A 20,053-nucleotide genomic window follows, 5' to 3' on the forward strand; every position below is an offset into this window, starting at 1 on the left:
TAAATATACATATTGCTTTTAGCTGTTCATGGTTTGTTTTTGAACCAGTTCTCAAGTCACAAATTGTGTTTATAGGAAAACATAATTTATGAAAGACCTGTTTTTCATCTGTATGGTACCGTAGAAATCAAGTGTCATTTTTTATGTTTTTCTTAGAAGTTGTCTTTTCCATAATTGTGAAATATGCTTTTTGTCCTTTTCTGTGTTTTATCGTTTACAAGAGGAAATAATCTATTCGTGATGCACTGCATATACTGTAAACTTGTCCTATGGTGGTGCAGTTGAAAAGTATAGCCATTCGTGTTACATGACTTCTAAAGTAGTTTATGTGACAATGCCTATGAACATTAGCGGCATTGAGTCAGATTTCATGTAATTTAGCATTTCTCCTTTTATTTTTAAGTGTCGTTATTTGAGAACCATGGTGACTTGTGAGTTTCCATTTTCATCAGAAAGCTCCATACGTAAAATAGTATTTTAAAAAGAAGCTAACAGTTCTGTAATAATTTGCTTTTACTTCTATAAATAGTTGTATTTATATACCCATCTTTACAAGTTTCTGGTCATTTAATATTTTATTGATTTTTATTGAGGGAAAAGTACAAAATACATTTTCCATATGTCTATTTTGAAATGCTAGTTAAATTGTATTTTAATTTTAGACTTAATGAAATTCAGTTTTATGATGCTTATAGGAAATTCTTTACATTTTCTAAGGTACCTCCCCCAAGTTGTTCCCTACTCCTAGCTTTTGAAAAATATGGCTTGAGTTTTCACTTAAGCAGTAACTTAGATTAGAATTTCAAGGAAATTAAAATTCGAGTTCTGAATCTAAGTCAATGTTATATTGTAATCAACTTCTACAGCTGCTTGAATTCTTTTTTGCTCAAAGTTTACCTGATGTAGTTTCAATTAAAACTACAACTAAATTATATATTTGTGCCTAGTAAACATTGATTAGAATACCATATTTGGAACATGCATATTATATAGAATTTAAATGTAGGAAGGGTAAGATGAAAGGACTAAGTCTAATAAGAATATATATTTTCCTTCTTTATTTTCCAGTCCAACTTCGCCATGGGTCGCTTTCCTAGCACATGTAGGAAATGTTACATGCTTGATTTTGGCTTGGCTCGACAGTTTACCAATTCCTGTGGTGACGTCAGACCTGTAAGATATTTTGTATTATTAAAAATTTGAAAATTTCCTGTTATTTATAGCATCACTTATTTAAAAGAAATGCTGATTATATATCAGATGGATGTTATCTAAGAAGTCGCATATTGATTTTTTGATTAAATAATAAAGTGAGGCCCAGCCTCAGGCCCAGGCAGTAGTATGCTGAATTGCAGTGCTGGAACTCACAGGGCCGGAACTCAGGTTTGGATCCTGAGTCTATCTGAAAACATGACAGGTGCACATGCCCAGGATCTTGACAAGTTGGAAGGCTGGGGAAGGGGATGATGGCATGCTAAGACCTTGGGAAGGTGCCTCTCTCCCTGCCTCTGGCCCTCTCCCTCCCCTCATCCATGTGTGCACAAAAGCTCTTTCTTTCATGAATGAAATAAACAAACTTTGGGCTAGCTTTGTAGCATAGTGGGTAAAGGAGCTAGATCCACATGGCTGACTGTGGTTCATATCTGGGACATGTAACTAGCAGCTGGTGTAATGGTTACATCACTGGACTCCCATGTAGTTGACCATGGTTCAAGTCCTGGACCCAGTGACTTAAAACTCATGCCAGGTATATGTGCATGCATGCCCAGAATCTCAAGAGGTGGCTGGAGGAGAAGGGATTGCAGTGTGGCCATCCCCCCTAGGGGGTGGGTTCTCACTTTCTGTTTCTCTCTGTCTTTCTGGTGAATGTACGTGCCCTATAGCAAATATCTCTCTTAAAAAAAAAAAAAAAAAAGTTCCTGGGACGATAGCTTGAAAAATACACTGAGTACATGCGCATGTCCAAAAACCCTGTTGGGAAGAGGGAATTGAGGAAAAACGATTGCGTGACCATGCCCCATGGAGGATTGCTTCTGCCCCTCCCCAGCAAGCATACATGCTGTCAATAAAAGTAAACAAACTTAAAATTATAGAATGAAATTAAATTTTATTTTTGAAAGTTATGACTTTTAAAAAATGTACATTTTTTTTTAGAGACAAATTTAGTGTGGTCTTATATTTAAGAACACACATTAGCCCTTTGGGATTCAGGATCTTTTTGGTGTCTGAGACTCTTTAATGGTATAATTCATCTATTTCAGTTATTTACTTTTCAACTCCAGAATTGTCATTTAGTTTCTTTATTCATATTCTCTACTTAATGTGGCATTGTCATACTTTAGTTCTTTAATCGTGCTTTTCTTTAGTTCTATGAACATATTTGTAATTCCTACTTCATCTTTTCTTGTTAAATCCAACATCTAGTCACTTTCATAGGCAGTTTCTGTTGCCTGTTTTTTTTTTTTTCCTAATGCATGGTGTCACACTTTCCTATTGATTTGCATGCCTCTTTTTTGTTGTTGTTGTTAGAAACTGCTCCCCACCCCTTACAGAACTTGTTATTATTATTATTTATTTGTTTAGCTTCTAACTGGATTAATTTAATGATGACTTCCCTCCCCTCCCCACCGCATGTAGTGTTAAAGCCCATAGTCAACCTGAATTGACAGCAGTAGGGGTAAAACTCACTTTTACTTTATCTCTGACCACACCCAACTCTTTTATTTATTTATTTGTTTTTTGGAGAGATTATTGCTATAGGACGTGTGTGCTCACCAGAAAGACAGAGACAGAGAGACAGAAAGTGAGAAATCACCTCCCAGGCAAGATGGCCACACCATAATCCTTTTTCCTCCAGTCTCCTCTCGGGATCTTTTTTTTTTTTTTTTTTTTGGGGTTTTTTTTTTTAGGGCCCGGAGGTTTTTGCTATAGGGCACGTGAGCTCGCCAGACAGACAAAGAGAGAGACAGAGACACAGAAAACGAGAAATCATCCCCCAGGGGGGATGGACACGCCACTATCCCTTCTCCTCCATTGTCCTCTCGGGATCATGGGCACGCACGCACACTTGTCCAGCATGAGTTTAAGCTGCCGGGTCTGGTATTTGAACCGCGGTTGACTACATGGGAGTCTAGCAACATAGCCATTACGCTAACTGCTGGTCCCCTACACCCAGCTCTTAAACTACGCTAATTATAGGTTGATTCCTCTGTTCTTTATAAGCCTGGGGCATAACTACCTTAAGGAACTAATAGAATCTCAATGTAGCCCCCAAAATGGAATCATTTCTGAGGTCAGTGCTTGATATTTGTTCTGACCCCAGGAAAGACCTTTCATCTGTCATATTCGCCCAGTTCTCTCCTACCCGGCCTATAGCCTAAGCTTTATCTTCCTTTTTTTTTTAAGAATTATTTTATTTAACTTTATTTATTTTTAACTTGACCAGAGAGAGGGATAGAGTTAGAGAGAGGGAAAGGTGAGAAAGCAAGCTGCCAGGTCTGAGATTCGAACCTCAGTTGACCACATAGGGAGTCCAGTACCCTTAACCACCATGCCATCTGCCAGCCCCGTTTATCTTTTTTCTTTAGATCCATGACTCTCCTCCCAATTCTCTTTACTATGGCTTTTAGGTTTAAACTTTTTTTTTTCCTAAGGCTTTTAAGTTTAAACTTCCCTCTCTGTGGCAAATTAAGCAATTCCATTCGGAAGAGATAAAGAGCTGTCTCTCTCATGTCCTGTGTCTGTCTCCTGGCAAAATCTCTGAACCAGGCTTCTGGGTCCCAGAAGTAGGGACAACAGCAGGCTTTTTCTCTGAGTGACATCTCGACTCTGGGAGCTGGGCCCTGGGGTTTCAGTGGGCTGTGGATAGGGGTTGGTATTTTGAGATGATGTCTGAGATCCTCTCAATTTCCCTCTTTTGGCATAGAACAGCAGTCTCATGACCCCGGGGCAGGGCCATCAGGGTTATCAGGCCCAATATTCTTAGGCCGCAGTGTTCTCAGTATACTTTCCTAAGGTGAAGCCTCTATGCATGGGTGAAGATGTTGAAGAAAAAAATTGTACGTGACACTTGGATAACAGGTTACCCCAAATCTGAGAGGGCTTGCGCACAATGTTTACCTGTTCCAAAGAAGGTACCTGGGATCCAGCAGGTAAAGACAATGATTTATTTAGACTTACAGGAACACCAATGGTAGCAAGTTGGCGAAGTGTCTGCAAGCAGTCTTACAGCTTATAGATCAAAACAAGCTTAGGTACCTGGAGACATTTCTCCTTGGATCTTTATAGAGTTGTATGACTGTCTTGTTTTAAGAGAAACTCAAAACAGATCGTACAGACTGTCTAATTGTGCTTGCTTAGCTTGGCTGCCTGCGTTCTGTAACTTATTGCTGGGGACATGCACATTCTTCAGAGAACAGCCTCAGCCAGAGGCTGCTGGCTGAGGAGGAAGACAGAGGGCAGCTCGATGTGGGGGAACAATCCATGTGTGCACAGATGCCTTGTGACTTGTTAAGGAGAAGTCAGGTAGACTGTGTTCAGGGGACTAAGCAGTGGGGACTTTGTAGTAAGGGAGAGAAATAGGGCTCAATTCTGAATACCACAAGGACAAGTAGAGATTTATAGCCAAAGAGATGGTGGGAGTCAGTGGATTTGGAAAATTTCTAAGAGGGACATCAGGAGTAAAGGGATCCTGGCTAAATTTGAAAGGATCATTGCTGAAGGTACACTAGGGTGAGAGGTTATAGAAAGTGGAATAAGGAATTTGATCATATCCCAAGGGAGGTCAGATACCCAGGATAGAGGATTTTCATTAAACCATCCCAGTAAAATCCTTGCTAAAAGTGGATTAAGTTGAGATAGACAGGGATAACCGAAAATCAGGGTGTAGGTTGAGAAGAGAGTTGTGAGGAGCCTGATTAGAGCTAGGTCAAAGAAGAGAGGCTTGTCAGAAGCAGAATGCAAGGAGGATGCGTCCATTTTTCTATTTGCTGTACCCAGGATTTAGCCTCCTCAGCACCAGGCAGATGGGGCCCACCATGAGCAATGCTAACGTCCTGCACATCCCAGAAGGAAGCCCTCTGGCTGGAGACTGAGGAAAGAGGGAGCCCTGCTGCAGCCTGGAAGGGAGTCATCCTGCCATACAGTGTGTGTGTTGGGGAGGGGGGGGCGGTTCTTTGTTCAGATACCATAGACTCACCTTTCTTACTGAATTTTCATAGGTTTTCTTAAGTAGGTATTTTCTCACTTTTTTAGTTTACCTTTAAGACTACTTCCAGAGGATTTATGTGATTTTTTTTAGAAAGAGTTTTTGCCAGTTTCACTGGAGAGCGGGTGGTGTCCTCTTCTCATTGTCACACTGGCAATTGGTCTCCTGTTGTGATCCTGCCAATATTTACTTTTTATTTTTGTTTCATCTTAACTTTGTTATTGATAGTAATTTTCATTTCTATATTAGGTGCACAAAAGTTAAAACACCGATTTTGATTTAGCTAACTATACAGTAATAGTTTTATATCTAAATGCAAACTATATTTAAAATGTAGATAGTTGCGACTGGGCCCGTAGCCTAGGAGGTCAGGGTGTCAGAGCCCACATGGCTAACTGTGTCCCAAGTCCTAGCCCCAGTGGCCTTAAAAACACACTGAGTATGTATGTGTGTTTGGCCCAAATCCTGACAGGATGCAGAAATGGAAGAGAAGGGATTATGGTGTGACCACACCCTTATGTCCCATTGAGATTCTCCCTTTCTCTCTGTGTCTGTCTCTCTGGAAAGCACACATGCCCTCTGTCAATTGAAAAATAAGAAAAAAATATATATGTAGGCACATGAAAGTTTAAGTTCCTAGAAATTATGGAAACTCCTGTTTGGCTCCTGTGATGATTTTGTATTAATAGGTAGTAAGAGAGGTAATAAACTGAAGTTCTCTGTGCCTTATTAGCCTTGAATTTTATTTCTGGAATTTTATTTCTATTCCAAAGTGTTAGGATTTTAGTTTTTAGAACATTATCAGGTTATTCTCTGTTCATTCATAAAATATATTTACTGAGCATATCTTATGTGTGAAGCATTGATCTAATGCTGGTACCACAACAGTGAACATGCAGACAAAATTTAGGCTCATATGGAGGTTATGTTTTAGTGAGGGAAACAGAAATACACATACAGATACATAATTTTAGATAAGGATGCTATGAGATAAAAAAAGACAAAAGGCAGGATATTGACATAGAGAGTTATGGGTAGTGAAGATAAACTGTCTCAGAGGCATGGTTAGAAAAGACTTCCCTACGGCGTTATTGAGTTGGGAGTTGAATGAAATATGGGAGCAAACCGTGTGAATTTCGGGAAGGAAAGTGTTCCAGGAAAGAGGACAGCAAGTGCCAAAGCTCTGAGGCAGAGTCAGCCTAGTGTGTATAAGGAAAAGCAAAGAGACCTCTATGGTTATCGTAAATGAAGGGTCAGTAGGCTCCAGATTGTGTATGACTTTGTAAAGATAGGGATTTTATTTTACATATAATAGGAATCTTTTGGGAAATTATGAGCAGGGGAGTTACAGTCTTTTACATGATCTGTTATATATCTATATATTGGGAATAGAAATACGTAAGTATAAATTATATTTAAAACATGGCCACTTGAGAATCTAAGTACCTAGAAATTGTGGGGAGATGCTCTTCTATATTAGCACTATTCCTTTGTGAACTGGTGATAAAGAACCTGGGTTGGTTTGAATATGTCTCTGAAATCTCATTGCTGTTCCAGCTATCAAGGTTGGTTGTTTTTGTTTTTTTAATTTAGGTTTTTGCCATAGGGCACGTGAGCTTGTTGGAGAGAGATAGAAAGGAACAGTGAGAGGAAAAGTGGGAAATCACCCCCCAAAGGGGATGTCCATGCTACAGTTCCTTCTCTTCCATTCTCCTCCTGGGATTTCAGGCATGTATGCACATGCACCTGGCATGAATCTTAAGCTGCCAGATCTGGCACTCAAGTCGCAGTTGGCCATGTTGGAGCCTGGCACCTTAACCACTACATCACTTGCTGGCCCCAGATTTAGTTTTTAGAACATGTTTTGTTTTTTCTAAATCACCCTGGCTGCTATGTGAAGAAGAAACTATTGAAATAAAGAATGGAAACAGAGAAGCAGGTTAGGAAGCTCATGTCCAGGGTTAAATGTTAAGATGGGACATTAGGGCATTAGGGTGGTACAGTGAGGTGGTGAAAAGTGGTCATATTTAAGATATATATATATTTTTTTTTTGGAGAGATTTTTGCTATAGGGCGCGTGAGCTCGCCAGATAGACAGAGACAGACAGAGAGACAGAAAGCGAGAAATCACCCCCAGGGGGGATGGTCACGCCGCAATCCCTTCTCTTCCATTCTCCTCTCGGGATCTTGGGCACGCACGCACACGCGCCCAACGTGAGTTTTAAGCCACTGGGTCCGGGACGCGAACCGCGGTTGACTACGTGGGAGTCCAGCGACATAGCCATTACGCTAACTGCTGGTTCCCTAGGATATATTTTAAATATAGGTTCAGGAAGACTTGCTTCTGATTTGATTATAGGACATAAAGGAAAGTGAAGAATCAAGAATGATTCTCAGGTTTTTGTCCTGAATCAATGATCATGCTACTAACTATAATCAAGAAAAAGGATAGGGAGTGGGTTTGGTAAGGGAAAAACAGGAGTTTTATTTTCTAAAAGTTCAGTTTGAGATGCCTCTTAGGTTCCAGATGGAAATGATAAGAAATATGATCAAATATAGTAATCTGTAGCTAAAAGGAGAAATCAGGGCTGGAAATATTATAAATTTAGGAGTCATTTACTCCTCAGGTTTAAAAATAAATGGTATTGGGCCAACTCCATGGCCTGGTGGTTAAGGCAACTAGATACTCCATGGCCAACTTCACGGTTGAAGTCCCAGACCCAGTGGTTTGAGAAACACTCCAGGCACAGGTGCATGTATTCCCAAAATCTCAACAGGATGGAGGAGAAGGGATCGCGGCATGACCATTCCCCACGGAGGGTGCTTTCTCTCTCTTCCTCTCTGTCTCTCGGGCAAGCACACACACCTTCAGTCAAAAAATAAAATACAAGGTCTTTTTTAAAAATGGGACTGGGTGAGATCATCCAGGAGAAGATATAGCTAATAGAAGAGAATTTTTTTTTTGGAGAGATTTTTGCTATAGGGCATGTGTGCTCGCAAGAAAGAGAGATAGAAAGTGAGAAATCACCCCTCGAAGGATAGCCACGCCACAGTTCCTTTTCCTCCATTCTCCCCTCACATACGCACACGCGCCCGGTGTGAATTTAAGCCACCGGGTCCAAGACTTAAACCACGATCAACTACAGGGGAGTCCAGCAACATAGCCCTTACACCAACTGCTGCTCCCAAAAAGAGATTTTAAAAAAAACCTTATTTTAAAATTTTATTTACTATTAGTACTATTTTAAAATCTGCTGTAGGACATGTGTGCTCACCAGAGAGAGAGAAAGAGAGAGCAAGTGAGCAAGTCACCAGGTCCAGGATTCGATCCATGATCAGTCATGTAAGAGTCCAGTGCCTTAACCATCACGCCACCTACTGGCCCAAGAAAAGAAGTCTTGAGTCTGAGCTATTGGGAGCACTTTAGCAAGTTGATGATAGACAGGGAAGAAGTATGGGGCTGGCACAGTAGAGCACCAGTGAAGCGCTCTGCGTAGAAAGCTGGCTCCCACGCGGCTGACTGTCATTATGATCCTGACCCTGATGGCTTGAAAACACACTGGCACATGTGCATTTGTGCCCAAATCCTGATGGGATGGAAAAATAGAGAAAAAGGATGGTGTCATGACCAAGGTCTGCTGGGAGATCCTCTGTCTTACACACACACACACACACACACACACACACACACACACATATACATATGCATAAGTGCATGCACTCTCTGGCAATAAAAATAAATAAATTAAAATGAATAAAAGAGTTGATGTCCTGAACAGTGTTAGAGCCAGCCAGTAGCTCGATTCCACAAAGCTGACTGTGCAGTTTGTGTCCTGGACTTGATAACTTGAGAAATACGTTAACTGTGTGGGTGCACATGCTCCCAAAATTGTAAAAGGAGAAATGGAAGAGAAAGGAAAGAGGGGGAAAAAAGAGAGAAAAATGACTGAAAATACTTTATCTTTGACTATGTCAGTTATAATAAGTAAAGCTCTCATTAAATTGAAAACAAAAAGGTTTCTCTAAACGACTGATCTCTCTAAACAATTTATCTCTCTTTACCTCTGTTTCAACTTTTCCACAGCAGAAGTAAGGTCAGAGCTAGGCTGGGATACTTTTTTTTTCTTTTTTAGGGAGATTTTTGCTATAGGGTGCATGTGTTTGCTAGAGAGACAGAAAGGGACAGAGAGACAGAACATGAGAAATCACTATGGGGGGATGGTCACGCCACAGTCCCTTTTCCTCCATTCTCCTTTAGGGATCTTGGTCATGCACACGCACCCAGCATGAGTTTTAAGCCATCAGGTCCGGGACCTGAACCATAATTGACTATATGAGAGTTCAGCGAAGTAACCATTATGCCATCTGCTGGTCCCAAGACTAGGATACTTTTAAGTAGAAAGGGTCTCCTGGGCTTGTCTTGGCTAGAACCCTATAGGGGAAGTCTAGATGCCCAGTTCACTGTGGACGAGGCTGCAGAATGTGCTGATAGGTCTGGAACTGTTCATTCTATTACTGGAATGAAAATAACTGGATAAATTGCATGCTACCAAAAACAGTATTGTGTTGGGAATAGCAGATGGCATAATTGTTACATCGCTGGACTCCCACTTAGTTGTCCACTCTTTGAGGCCCGGACCTGTTGGCTTAAAACTCATGTCAGGCGTGTGAGCGTGAGTGCCCAAAATCCTGAGAGGAGAATGGAAAAGAAGGGATTACAGCGTGGCCATCTCCCTTGCAGAGTGATTTCTTGCTTTCTGTCTCTCTGGCGCACACACATCATGCCCTATAGCAAAAATATCTCTTAAAAAAAAAAAGAGAGTTTTGTGTTACCTGAAGGCTTATGTTACTTAGTGTTTAAAAGTACAACACTAATATGTTGTTTACTGGAAAGGATTGATCATAGGCTTTTCTATATCCTTAGTCTTTTTCCTTCTAAGAGAGAGAAATCTTTGACCTTAGAGTTCCATCAAGCAAATTGAGAATGTTAGCTATAACTGTTAGTCATGATGTCTTAGAAGAATATTGAGATCTACTTATGTCAGTGAGTGGCAGCTAGGGAATTTTAAAAGATTGCAGGAACTTTTGATTATTGGGATTTGTCATTAAATAGGAAAAAAAAATATTTAAAAAATAGGTCTTAAGCCTCTTGCCTCAGCCTCCCAGTCAGGGCTACAGATGAGAGCCATTGTGCCTGGCTCTTTTTCTTCTCCCCGACCCCAAAGGAAGAGTCTTAATATGCTGCCCAGGCCAGACTTACACTTGCTATTCTTCTTCCTTAGCCTCCTGGGTCTCTAGAATTATGGATGCATGGTAAAGCACCCAGCCTTCGGGTTGGCCCGGCTATCAATATCAAACTTGGTCTTCCATGTGCCCCCAGCCTGTGGAGCACAGTGTCTTAGCAGAATGCATCATCACAGCTGGGCCAAGAATTTTTAAAATGACATTTACTATAATATTTTTTCTTATTGCAATAGTAATACATGTTAATTGAGGAAAATTTGAAGTTACTTAAAAAAATCTACTCATGAGAATTATTGGCATGATCATTTTCAAGTGCTGTGTATGTATGTGTGTATATATATATATATATATATATATGCAGTATTTTTATATGTGTTTATATATATATGTATACACATACACACACATTTTTTTAAATTGCCAGATAATGTGTGTTCTTGCCAGAGAGAGAGACAGAAAGAGAATGAGAATGTGGCCCTCAATGGGGTGTTGTCATGCACAGTCCTTTTTCCTCGATTTCTCTGCCTTGTAAGGATTTGGGGAATGCATGCACATGTGCTTGGTGTGTCTTTCTAGCTGCCAGAATCAGGGTTTCAACTGTGGTTGGCCATGTGGGGTCTAGCTTTCTTTTCTTTTTAATTAATATACATTTTAAAAATGATTTTTAGTTTACTTACAATTGACGTATATCTTTGCGGGCTACAGTACAGTTTTTTAGGCATATATACAGCATACAGGAATCAGGATCTGACTTTCTATGCACAGTACTTAATTGCTATGCTACAGGGCTGGCCCTGCCAGTTCCCATGTTGAGCAACAGTGCCTTTCCTGAATCTTTTTTTTTTTTTTTTTGGAGAGGTTTTCGCTTTAGGGCACGTTCACTCGCCAGACAGACGGAGAGAGACATAGAGACAGAAAGCGAGAAATCATCCCCCAGAGGGGATGGGCATGTCGTAATCTCTTCTTCTCCATTCTCCTCTCGGGATCTTGGGCATGCACGTACACGCACCCAGCGTGAGTTTTAAGCCACCGGGTCCAGGACACGAACCACAGTCGACTACATGGGAGTCCAGTGACATAGCCATTACGCTAACTGCTGGTTCCCCCATTCCTGAATCTTCAGGGTACTGATTTTATCCTTATGAACTAGTACAGTGGAAAGTGTAGGCCCAGACAGTAGTGCAGTAGTAAAGCAACTGGACTCACATTGGAAGGGCCCTGGATTCTGTCCCAGGACCTCCCTGTAGACGCTGAGCACACACATGAATGTCCATGACCTGGCCTCTCTGAAGCTGGAGGTATATCATGTTGGGGGCACCTTTTTTTCTCTCTGTCTCTCTCTCATGGAAGAAATAAATAAGCTCTCAAAAAAGAATGGAGACTATAATTTTAAGTTGAAAGACCTTAGTCGATGCTTAGTTTTATTGCTTCCTGATCTTCTGTCCTCAGATGAGTTACCCCTCAGAGGCTATCTCTGTATTAGTAAAATAAGCAAGTCAAAGATTTTTGTCCTTCCAGAGTTTCTGTTCCATAGAATAAAAGACAGACAGACAACAAACAGATTAAAATATAAACAGATAGTCAATAAACAAAGTAAAAATGTAAGTAAAATTGATTTAGAGTTTTAAAAAGTGTAATGAAAAAAATGAAACAATTGTAAAAGAACAGAGTGGCATGGTAGGTTCGGGAATACTATTTTTATATATACATATTTTAAATATACCTTTCTTTTTAAGAATTATTTAATTTAGGGACCAGCAGTTGGCATAATGGCTATGTTGCTGGACTCCCATGTAGTTGACCACGGTTCGAGTCCTGAACCCAGTACCTTAAACTCATGCTGGTGCGTGTGTATGTGTGCCCAAGATCCTGAGAGGAGAATGGAGGAGAAGGGATTGTGTCATGGCCATCCCCCTTGGGGGGGTGATTTCTCGCTTTCTGTCTCTCTCTGTCTTTCTGGCAAGTGCGCGCATCCTATAGCAAAAAAACTCAAAAAAAGAATTATTTAATTGTATTCATTGTCATTATTTTATTTTATTATTATTATTATTATTATTTTGGAGAGGTTTTCGCTATAGGGCGCGTGCGCTCGCCAGACAGACAGAGAGAGACATAGGGACAGAAAGCGAGAAATCACCCCCTAGGGAGGATGGTCACGCCGCAATCCCTTCCCCTCCATTCTCCTCTCAGGATCTTGGGCACGCACGCACATGCACCTGGTGGCGTGAGTTTTAAGCCACCAGGTCCGGGACACGAACCACGGTCGACCACGTGGGAGTCCAGCGACATAACCATTATGCTAACTGCTGGTTCCCTTTATTTTATTTTTTTGAAGTTGATCAGAGAGAGACAGGGTGAGAGAGAAGGGAAGTAAAAAAACAAGCTGTCAGGTCCAGGACTTGGACTGTGGTCAGCCATGTGGGAGTCCAGCTACTCCCACCACCACGCCATCTGCTGGCCCTGGGGAATAGTATTTTAGATTAGAATGGTTAAAGTATATTTCTCCTAGGAGATGACATTTGAGCAGAGGCCTCACTATGGAGTAGAAGAGCTTGCCATTGGAGGCTTGCAAGGATATGATATTCCAGTTGGAAAGAATAGCAAGTGGAAACTCTTGAGCTAGGAACAAAATGGTTGTAGAAGAAACTGTAAATTCATTGTGGAAGGAAGCAAGTGTCAGACCACGGAAAGTCTTTTAGGCCAAATAAAAAGAGTTCATACTTTATTCGTGGTGAACTGAGAGCTAGGATCATGTGTTTTTCATGTTTGGCTTTATTCCTAGTACCTAGCATGTACTAAGTACCCAATAATTTGAATTTTCTTAATTAATTTTTTTTCATAAAGCATGTATTCTTGCCAACGGGGGGGAGGGTGGCGGAGAGAAAGTACCCCCCACACACAAAGGGGGATGGTCATTCCATGATTCCTTTTTGTTTATTTCTCCATTGGGAATGCATACATATGTACCTAGTGCATATTCCAAACCTCCAAGGCTGGGATTTGAACTGCGTAGTTGACCATACAGGAAGTGGCTGCCTTCACCAGGCCATGAAGCAGCCCTGAATTATTAGCATATGAATTATAAATATAGAGTACAAGTTGTCACTATTAGTTCAAATAAAATAGTGAAGATACTAAGAGGTTGCCCTCTTCAGTTTCTTAATGACTTCTTGTGGTCTGAATAAATTTATTTGTAACAAGAACTTGATCCTATGACACTTGGCATGATTCTGGGGATATGAAGGCATTCAGTGTTTTGTAATGTGTATAGAGTTGTGTGTATATATATCCATATGGTTGTATGATATGTATATATATATATATCATAAATACTGTTTTAAAATGTAGACAGAAAAAAGGATATATATATATATATATCATAAATACCACTTTGTTTTAAAATGTAGACAGAAAAAAGGACTGAAAAATAACTACCATGTAAAAAAAAACTAAATACATTAACTCAAATGTAAAAATAATGGGATTTAAAAAGAATTTGTCGGAGCGCACATACGCTCACCAAAGAGAGAAGGGGAGAAAGTACCCTCCCTCGTGGAGAATGGTCACGTTGCAAGCCCTTCTCCTCCATTTCTCCCTGCTTTCAGGATTTTAGGCATGTGCACATACATGCCCGATGTGTTTTTCAAGCCACTAGGCTTGAGACTCGAACAGCACAGATGGCCATGTGGGATCCAGCATCCTTAACCAGACCACAGGCTGGCCTCAGTGGATTTTACTTTTGTGTAAGTCTATAATACTCTTTCTCTAGTTTTCTATAATTTCACAATAAAATGTTAGATTCTTTTTTTTTGAGACAGATTTTTGCTATAGGGTGTGTGTGCTTGCCAAAGAGAAAGAGAGACAGCAAGGCAGAAAGCACCCCCCAGGAGAGTGGCCACGCTGCAGTCCTTTCTCTTCCATTCTCCTCTTTGGATTTTGGGCACTCACGCACATGGTCCTGGTGCGAAGTTAAAGCCACTGGATCCAGGACTGGAACCGTGGTTAGCCAAGTGGGAATCCAGTGACATAATCATTATGCCATCTGCTGGTCCCAAAAAGTTAGAATTTAAAATAAGTAGTGTTTCATTGTGACAGTAAGACGTTCTCTTCCTCTTACTCTACAGACCCAAGTGTACTGCATTTGTTACTATTTAAAGCTCATTTACTATTCTTCGCTTGACTTTCTTGTAGCCTCGAGCTGTGGCAGGCTTTCGAGGGACTGTTCGTTATGCATCAATCAATGCTCATCGGAACAGGGTAGGTATCTGAGCCATAGTCTCATCTCTGTAAACATGCGATGACTTAATTGGCTCCTTAGAGTACAGAAGTGTAGAAAGTGCTTGCGAATAGAAGATCCCCTTGTTAGCCTCAAAGCTATTTGGAATTGTTACTCTAACTCACTTTATTATGTGACACTGATGGTAAAGGAGTTAGTAATGCACGTGAAGGTGTGCAGTGGATAATAGACATGTGCAGCTGCAGAGAAAATCAAATTGGATTTGCCAGAAAAGACAATAGCTAAGTATATTTATGTCTGTGTCCTTAATGAGGTTCTAAGTATTAACAAATCGGTGGAGATAGGACATCTGTGTTCTGTTTCAAGAAATTATTTGGGAATATCATACAACTAGTACCTAATGAATTGTATTATATACCATTTTATCTATATGTATCTAGCCTGTAATATCCCCTCCCTTCCAAACCTTTTCTTTTCATGAAAGCTGAAATAAGACAACTTTTAAATTTTCATTTTAGTAAAGTTTCCCTTTCCTCTGGGGTTAAATATTTTAATCTCTCTCGCTCGCTCGCTTGCTCTCTCTCTCTCTCTCTCTCTCTCTCTTTCTCTCTTTATGTTGGTCCTGTTGTTCTGCTCTGATTTTTCTTTCTCATCCTGGACTTTAATTATGAGTAGAAAAGGGGGACATTTTATGGTTTCTCAGCCTTTGAATTTATTCCTGTGGAGCTGAGAAATTTAATAAGTGATTCTTTGATAAAGAAAAATATTTTCTTGATAACATTTTTTCAAAGAGAGACTTTTGCTCTAGGACTCATGTGCTCACCAGAGAGATAGAAAGCAAGAAATCACACCCCCTACCCCCCGAGGAGAGGGTCACACTATGATCCATTTTCCTCCATTCTCCTCTCAAGATATTGGGCATGCATGCTCACGCACCTTGCATGAGGTTTAAGCCACCAGGTCTGGGACTCGAACCACAGTCAACTACGTGGGAGTCCAGTGACATAACCGTTACCCCATCTGCTGGTCCTGATAACTTTTCTTCACCACATTCCTGTTTCATGAAGCCAAAATTGTTGTTGTCCTAATGATAATTTGATCCATGCTAAATACAATGGGATAATGTGCTCTGACTTTATATGCTGTGCTTCTGTTAATTTGGTTTATGAGGTGATTATAAATTGAAAATAGTAAAGGTATTTTTATCAGTGTGTAGCATTCTGCCAAGAATTTTAACTCATTTGGTTTGATTCAGTGTTGCTTTATTTTTATGATATGTAATTAGTTATTCTACCAAAAAAAAAAGCTGTCTTATTTTCCAGATAGATTATTTAAAAATTTTAAAAATACTAGATTTTCCAATTAGTTATATTAAAGGATTACATCAACATTTGAATTTTTGAAATACAACATTATTTTTGAGATAAGCATAAACATTTTCAGAAATTTTAACAGCTATATAAACATTTCCAACATAGCTACTAGAGATTATGAACTTTTTTTTAAAGAGTAGAGATTTTTCTAAAAGCCTTTGAACATAGAGTACAGCTACTTTGTTAACCCACTTATTCTTTGCTAATCATCTAACTTTGGTAGAAGAATTTGATAATGTGTAACAGTGGTTTTTAACCTTCTTTTCTGCTCCCAGTACCCCTGAGAGGTAGAATGGTTTACGTAGCAACACACAGATTCAAAACAGCTATTTTTGCTATAGGGCGTGTGTATTCCTGGAGAGACAGAGAAAGACAGACAGAAAACGAGAAATCATCCCCCATGGGAGATGACCATACCGCAATCCTTTTCCTTTCTCCTCCTAGGATCTTGGGCACAGTCTCACATGCGCCCAGCATGCATTTCAAGCCTCCAGGTCCGGGACTTGAATCATGGGCCAGCCATTTGGGGATCTAGAGATGTAACCATTACACCATCTGCTGGTCCCTATAATAGCAGTTGTTTAAAGTTTATATCTTGACACAAGAGTACAAGTCCAGAATTGCTTGCTTAATTTAAACATTTGGCCATGGTGATGCAGCAGTAGCACAACACTCCTTAATGCTGAGGCCATGGGAAGGGTCCTAGTTTCACATCCCGAGGCCTCCTAAACACACACACACACACACGTGCACACACACACGGCGCACATGGAAGCCTGTACTGGTGGCTGAGGCTTAGAGTAGATTATAGCATGAAGATCTTATTGGGGAATGCTTTCCTTTCCTACCCTCCCTTCAGCCTGCTTCTCTTGTTTCCAACTTTTTTTTTTTTAAGAATTATTTATTTTAATTTTATTTATTCATTCATTTATTTTAATTTGACCAGAGAGAGAGGAAAGTGAGAAAGCAAGCCACCAGGTCCGGGACTCGAACTGTGGTCAGCCATGTGGGAATGTCCAGTGCCTTAACCACCACACTGCCTGCTGGCCCATTTTCAACTTTTAAAAAAGTGTCGACTCAAGATTTCTCTTAATTAACTCGTTAATTAATGCACTATTAATTATTTGATTTACAGTGAGTTTTGGGGTGTTCTTTGTATCAAAAAGTTTTTCTAAACAGATACATATTCGTTATATTGAGTCATCAAAATATCACGATACATTTTTGCACAGAAAAAAATACATCATGACTTTTCTGATGACCCAGTAGATTGCTGTATAACTATGTAGACATATATTTACCAGATAATTTTATGGGAAATACATTTAAATATTTATGCCTAATATGCTGAAACAAAATAGGCCTTAAACAATATAACTCATGGTAGTTTAATTGACTGAATTCTGTTTTGTTTATGAAGGAAATGGGAAGACATGATGACCTTTGGTCTTTATTCTACATGTTGGTGGAGTTTGTGGTTGGTCAGTTGCCTTGGAGAAAAATAAAGGATAAGGTAATTTTAGAAATGGAGATGTCAATTTTGATAGGGGAAGGGATAAACATTTCTCCTGAGTAAGTATTTTTGTTGAAAGTATACTTATGTATAAGATTTAAGATCTATAAACACTTTGTCTCAATATGTGTATTTTTCTGTCTATGAGCTGATAGTAGAGATCTAATTATTGTTATGCCTTTTATATGTATATGGAGAATAGATATTAAGTATAGTCATTGTTTGTAATGTGATTTCTAGCCCTTCCTCTTAGCTTCTAATTTTACTAGTTCTCTTTTTTGGTAAATCAAGTAAGCTTTTAGTTTTAATTGTCACACTATATTATTTGACTTGAAAACTGTAAACACATGTTGAGGAAGAAAAGTAGACCAGATTTAAGGTAAACTCTTCCTTTTGGTTACTGTCTGTTCACTGCTGCGGAACTCTTGTATTTCCCTTTGGTTGTGCGTTCTAGTTTAGCCATGGTACATGTAAGCAATTAGTAAGAGCTCAGTTTTTGCTTGTACTTAATTACTCACTATCTCATTCCCTAGTGCATACCCTTGAGACTCTTACTGAGGGGCTCTTAATGCATAGCTTCCCAGAGATACTGACTTTGATTTCTTTTCCCCTTACTTCCCAGGAGCAGGTAGGCTCTATTAAGGAGAGATATGACCACAGACTCATGTTGAAACACCTCCCTCCAGAATTTAGCATCTTTCTAGACCATATCTCCTCTTTGGATTATTTTACAAAACCAGATTACCAGGTAATCATCTCTGTGAGTTCTGTGGGTTTCTCTCAGCACCTGCCTTTACTTTTCTCTTTGAGGGTATTCTAAATGCATATCCTAGAATGATACTTTTTAAAATATATCCTGAGAAATGTGGTAGAATTAATTGATGATGAGAGAGTCAGTGTGTGTGTTTGTGTGTACGTTTCCTTCTGGATAAACTTACCTATTAGAGTCTTAGGTATGCTCATCATGTAATGCATTTTACTGTTCCTGCTGTGATTTATCTGGTGTATAGAACTGCTGATGGCTCAAATTATATAAATTCTATCCCTAATTTGTTGACCAGAAGGAAATATCCAGCTCAGTAATGTATCCATCAAGGGCTAGAGGGCTTCATATCATATGTTGAAAAGGTTTGGGACAGCAGTCAATGCAGATTATCAATGCAGATTACTGGCTCCATTTTGTCTGTGGTCAGTGAAACATTTCCTTAGAGCATTAGTTAATTAGGCTTTGTAAGAGTGGACTAGGTTTACCACAGATTGCATCCCTAACCCCAGCTCCCTGAATTTCAGAAGATTGTATTGCTCTCAGGAAGAACTTGGTCAGGGCTTAATGCAAAATAATTGCTACCATTGAAGACATAAAAGAAGCCACAATAGATTAATAATAAAAACATATATTCCTGTATCATTTTTATCTATAAAAGTCAATGCATAGACTTTATTGCCTGCCGGTTGAAGATTTTTTAAAAGAATTCTTTTATTTAATTTTATTCATTATCACATTTTATTTTATGTTATTTTTTAATTTATTTTTTTGGAGAGGTTTTTTGCTATAGGGTGCGTGCGCTCGCCAGACAGACAGAGACAGACAGAGAGACAGAAAGCGAGAAATCACCCCCCGGGGGGATGGTCACACCGCAATCCCTTCTCCTCCATTCTCCTCCTGGGATCTTGGGCACACGCACACGCGCCCGGTGTGAGTTTTAAGCCACTGCGTCCGGGACGCAAACCACAGTCGACTACGTGGGAGTCCAGCGACATAGCCATTACGCTAACTGCTGGTTCCCTATTTTATGTTATTTTTTAAAGAATTATTTTATTTATTTATTTACATTTTACCAGAGAGGGAGAGAGAGAAGGAAAGTGAGAAAGCAAGCCACCAGGTTGGCCATGTGGGAGTCCAGCGCCTTTACCCCCCACGCCACCTGCCGGCCCCTATTTTATTTTTTAAAGTTGACCAGAAAGAGACAGAGAGAGAAAGGGAAAGTGAGAAAGCAAGCTGTTAGTCCTGGGACTCAAACTGTGGTCAGCCATGAGGGAGTCCAGCTGCCCCAATCACCATGCTACCTGCTGGCCCCTCTGCCAATTGAAATTTTAACTTCTAAGTATTACCCACTTAGAGTGTCTACAGCACCATGAATTTATTTGCATAGAGTAATTATTTCTCAGTGAAATTGCAACTTTTGTATAAGATTAAACAATATGTATAGTAGAGAGGCAACCTATAACCTTGGATACTTAGAGACTTTAAATGGGTGAGCCTGTATTCTTGTCTCCCATTTGTGTAAGTAACTGTTTAGATTGTGTAACACACTGAGAAAATACATTATATGTGAGTTGCTTTGGATGTGTTCTTTTTTTGGAGAGGTTTTTTTTTTTTTTTTTTTTTTTGCTTTAGGGCGCGTGCGCTCGCCAGACAGACAGAGACATAGAGACAGAAAGCGAGAAATCACCTCCCAGGGGGGATGGTCACGCCACAA

General features: G+C 39.8%; 1 protein-coding gene and 1 long non-coding RNA gene across 6 annotated transcripts in view; one reads left to right on the top strand and one right to left on the bottom strand.

The window, feature by feature from the left end:
* The window catches only part of TTBK2 (tau tubulin kinase 2), a 173,262-nt gene that overhangs the window by 111,261 nt on the left and 41,948 nt on the right, over positions 1-20,053 (top strand). For all 5 annotated transcript variants that reach the window (XM_027775787.1, XM_006158634.3, XM_006158636.3 and 2 more), the window contains 4 exons: positions 1,069-1,173; positions 14,642-14,707; positions 17,481-17,573; positions 18,196-18,321. In XM_027775787.1, coding sequence (XP_027631588.1) covers positions 1,069-1,173; positions 14,642-14,707; positions 17,481-17,573; positions 18,196-18,321 — 390 coding nt within the window. The remainder of the gene's footprint in view (positions 1-1,068; positions 1,174-14,641; positions 14,708-17,480; positions 17,574-18,195; positions 18,322-20,053) is intronic.
* LOC102498405 (uncharacterized) overlaps positions 1,121-20,053 on the bottom strand; it is a 68,025-nt gene continuing 49,092 nt past the window's right edge. The window contains exon 6 of the long non-coding RNA XR_003551081.1: positions 1,121-1,171. This is a non-coding gene — a long non-coding RNA (uncharacterized LOC102498405). The remainder of the gene's footprint in view (positions 1,172-20,053) is intronic.

Source organism: Tupaia chinensis, unplaced genomic scaffold (assembly GCF_000334495.1).
Source record: "Tupaia chinensis unplaced genomic scaffold, TupChi_1.0 Scaffold000605_1, whole genome shotgun sequence".
In the NCBI taxonomy this organism is placed as follows: domain Eukaryota; kingdom Metazoa; phylum Chordata; class Mammalia; order Scandentia; family Tupaiidae; genus Tupaia; species Tupaia belangeri.